Source organism: Arachis ipaensis, chromosome B08 (assembly GCF_000816755.2).
Source record: "Arachis ipaensis cultivar K30076 chromosome B08, Araip1.1, whole genome shotgun sequence".
Lineage (NCBI taxonomy): Eukaryota > Viridiplantae > Streptophyta > Magnoliopsida > Fabales > Fabaceae > Arachis > Arachis ipaensis.
Window position 1 is genome coordinate 23,628,056 of NC_029792.2, and position 3,533 is coordinate 23,631,588.

The window sequence follows — 3,533 nt, forward strand, 5'->3', positions numbered from 1 at the left end:
GATGTGTGTGTTAGTGATTTCAGGTTGAAAAGGCTAGGAATGGATCAAAGGAATGAAGAGAAAAGCATGCAAAGTGGAGAAATCATGGAAAATCAAGGATGGAGAGAAATTCATTCCACGCGTACGCGCACGCGTGAAACGATGAGGTCGCATGGCAACGCGTACGCGTACATGACGTGTACGCATGGATAGCAATTTGTCAAGTGATGCGCACGCGTGATGTACGCATACGCGTCGGTGCTCGCACATGACTCACTTAAAGGCAATCCGCTAGGGGCGAATTCTGGGCTTCCTAGGCCCAAATCCAACTCATTTCTGATGCTATTTAACCCAAGGAATGAAGAAAGATCAACCATCTAGTCATAGCTTTAGTTTTAGTTTAGTTTTGGAGGGAAAGTTAGTTTCTAGAGAGAGAAGCTCTATCTTCTCTCTAGAATTAGGATTAGGTTAGGTTAGAATTTCTTAGATCTAGATCTACTTCTTCTCTTGCTTCAATTTTCCTTTTGCTTTATGAATTCTTATGTAGATTTCTATTTCTCTTTCAATGCAATTTATGATTTCCATGTCTTTTCATGTTGCTTTGATTTTCTATTATGAATCTATTGCCTTTGTAGTTAGATCTCTCTTTAATTCTTGCAATTCATGTTGTCTACCTTTATTGCCTTCTATGTGTTTGTTGAAATGCATCTTTTAGTTATGAGTTAGATTTTGTTCCTCTTGGCCTAGGTAGAGTAATTGGTGACTTTTGAGTTATCAAACTCCTTTGTTGATTGATAATTAGAAGTTGCTAATTAACTTGAATGCCACTAAAGCTAGTCTTTCATCATGATTAGGCTAGGACTTGTGGAATCAAGTTAATTCATCCACTTGACTTTCCTTCATAGTTAGAGGTTAACTAAGTGGGAGCAATGGACAATTCTCATCACAATTGATGAGGATAACTAGGATAGGACTTCTAGTTCTCATACCTTGCCAAGAGCTTTTCTAGTTGTTAGTTTATTTCCTTTGCCATTTACATTTCTTGTCTCTTAATTCAAAAACCCCAAAACATACTTCATAACCAATAACAATAATACTTTATTGCAATTCCTAGGGAGAATGACCCAATATTTGAATACTTCGGTTATTAATTTTAGGGGTTTGTATTTGTGACAAACAATTTTTTGTATGAAAGAATTATTGTTGGTTTAAAAACTATACTTGCAACGAGATTTCATTTGTGAAATTCTAAACCACACAAAAATTCTCTCATCACCATGGCTGCTTGAGATCACAAAATCAATGCAATGATAAATGAGATAATTTGCTTTATGATTACAAGAAGGTTCATAACTATAAATCCAAATCACAATCATAACAAACTATGTATCAGTGATATGCAAAACAAAAAGAACCTCTCTTTATACTTGAAAATCCTTTCTTATATGAGCGTGAAAGCAATAAATAACACATTTATTGTTGAAAGGTCACCAGAAGATCTAACAAGAATCAAACCATCTTGGTATCAAAGCAGCATAAATTTAAGATAATCATGGTTAGATAAAAAATTATTTTGTTTATCTTAGGGTAAAAAAAAGAAAAAAAAAAAATTTACTCATCTAATTGAAGAGAAAAAAAAAAGAAGAGAGAAAAAGAGAAATAAAACAATATTATTTTGACACAAATAATAAAATAATATTATTTAATCATATCATATTATTTTTTTTGGTGACGAAAATAGATAAAGAGATCAACTTAAATCATTTTTTAAAAATTTAAAGTACAATTTGAATCAATTTTTAATTGAAGAATTAAATTGAGTGGAGGTGAAATTTAAAGGTCATTTTGAATATTGACTTCTACTTTGGGTTTAACGCTACGTATTATTGAACCGGATGATATCCACATTCCACACGTAGCGGCATGCTTCTTAGTTCTTACTCTTCTCTTTTCTTCCCCTCTTCATATGCTCCTCTCTCTAAAAACACCAGCAGCAGAAGTTTCTTCCTCTCTTTCGCTGGCTTAGATTCGTTTCTGTTGCTGCCATGGCTGCTGCCACTGCCAGTATCGTCGGAACTTCTTCATGGAGTCTTCGAAGAGCAGCAGCACAAGCTTTCGCACTCTCTCAATCCCATTTTCTCTGCGCTACCAATCCCTACTTCTCTTTCCCAAGGACCCTTTGCACTCTGCCTCTCTCTGTTTCTGCTTCTTCAGGTCCCATTTTTATCTCTCTCATCCTTTTTTTCTTTTTTGGATATTTCCAGTGCCATGTGCAACTCAATGATTGTTTTTTTTTTTGCGTACCCGTTATGTTAAATTGTGTAAAAATGCAATCTTTTTGGGGATTGGAATTGTGGGGGCAGTGATAAACAAAGGATATATGTTGTGGATTAAAAAAATTATACCTAATAATAATAGAGTTCAATTTCAGAGCTTTACACTGTAGAGTTTAATTGATTGCATTTTCATTTATATGACTTTTGAAGTAGAGGATGGTTAAACATGAATAACTTTTTTCTACATGTTCATTGGTGATGAAGGAGTGATCTATACTTATAGCATTAGCATATGAAGGTTGAAACTTCAGCCTTTAATAACAATGAAGTGCTTCACTTGCATATTAACCAATTGAACTATGGCCAATATTTTCATCAATCTAATCTGAAGTGAGAAAGGAGCTGAGTAGTTATACATAAATAGCTACAAGCCAACAATTATGATCCAAGTTTTCACATTTCTAAGTAATGCCTTATGGTGTAAAGCTTCAGATGTAAGTCACACAGTGCAAGCTATAAAGGGAGATGTCGATGAGCTACTGAATGGAGTGGTAGAGAAAAGTGTAATAAAAGAAGTGAAGCATATTCTTGAGATGGTACTTCTTTCTCTGGTCCACATATATTTTCATTTTGTAATTACATTAATTACTCATGTCGTGAACAACCTTGCTGCTCTGCCTTTTCCTCTCATGAAAATCTGATGCTCATTGCTTCGTTTATTGTAGGCTAGACGTGCATCATTAAGACGAGAGATTCTCCATACAGATTTTCTAACACCTCCAGTGCTTAAAGAATCTATGAAAGTTTTGGAGAAATTAGCAGACGTGAAAGCAATTGCTCAAGGAGGTTACCCCCAGGTAAATACACATAAAAGTTTGCTCCATTCCTTTGATATGCAGGTTATTCTGTATGTGTACATAGGCATTACGTATATCATTTATTCTCTAGGCTGAACGTTGTCGAATTTCTGTTGGACATCCAGAAGAACTGACAAGCGATCCAGATATCATTTCGGCATTGAGGTAAATCTTGTATTTTCTAATTTATGTTATCAAGCACACCACATCCATTGGTGGTGCTTCTAGACCTCCATTCTAATGGTTGCATAAATTTGCTCTTTTCAGTGTCTCTGGGAACTTTCGATTTGAATCTTGTTCTCATGGTGACTTCCTTGGCTCAATTCTTGGTACAGGAATTACTAGGGAGAAAGTTGGAGATATTATATTGCAGGTATTCTTCTTGTCTTTTCTTTTCCTTTTCTTTTTCCTTTTTATTTTT

At 34.8% G+C, this 3,533-nt stretch overlaps 1 protein-coding gene across 3 annotated transcripts in view; it reads left to right on the plus strand.

Annotated features, from left to right (window-relative positions):
• The window catches only part of LOC107613817 (putative RNA-binding protein YlmH), a 5,608-nt gene continuing 3,929 nt past the window's right edge, over nucleotides 1,855–3,533 (plus strand). The window contains exons 1-5 of one of the 3 annotated variants that reach the window (XM_016315979.2): nucleotides 1,855–2,193; nucleotides 2,748–2,851; nucleotides 2,981–3,112; nucleotides 3,204–3,277; nucleotides 3,380–3,485. In XM_016315979.2, coding sequence (XP_016171465.1) covers nucleotides 2,025–2,193; nucleotides 2,748–2,851; nucleotides 2,981–3,112; nucleotides 3,204–3,277; nucleotides 3,380–3,485 — 585 coding nt within the window. In that variant the 5' untranslated portion in view covers nucleotides 1,855–2,024. Of the gene's footprint in view, nucleotides 2,194–2,741; nucleotides 2,852–2,980; nucleotides 3,113–3,203; nucleotides 3,278–3,379; nucleotides 3,486–3,533 lie in introns of all 3 variants that reach the window. The other 2 variants (XR_002352214.1, XM_016315978.2) reach the window with 2 other exon arrangements.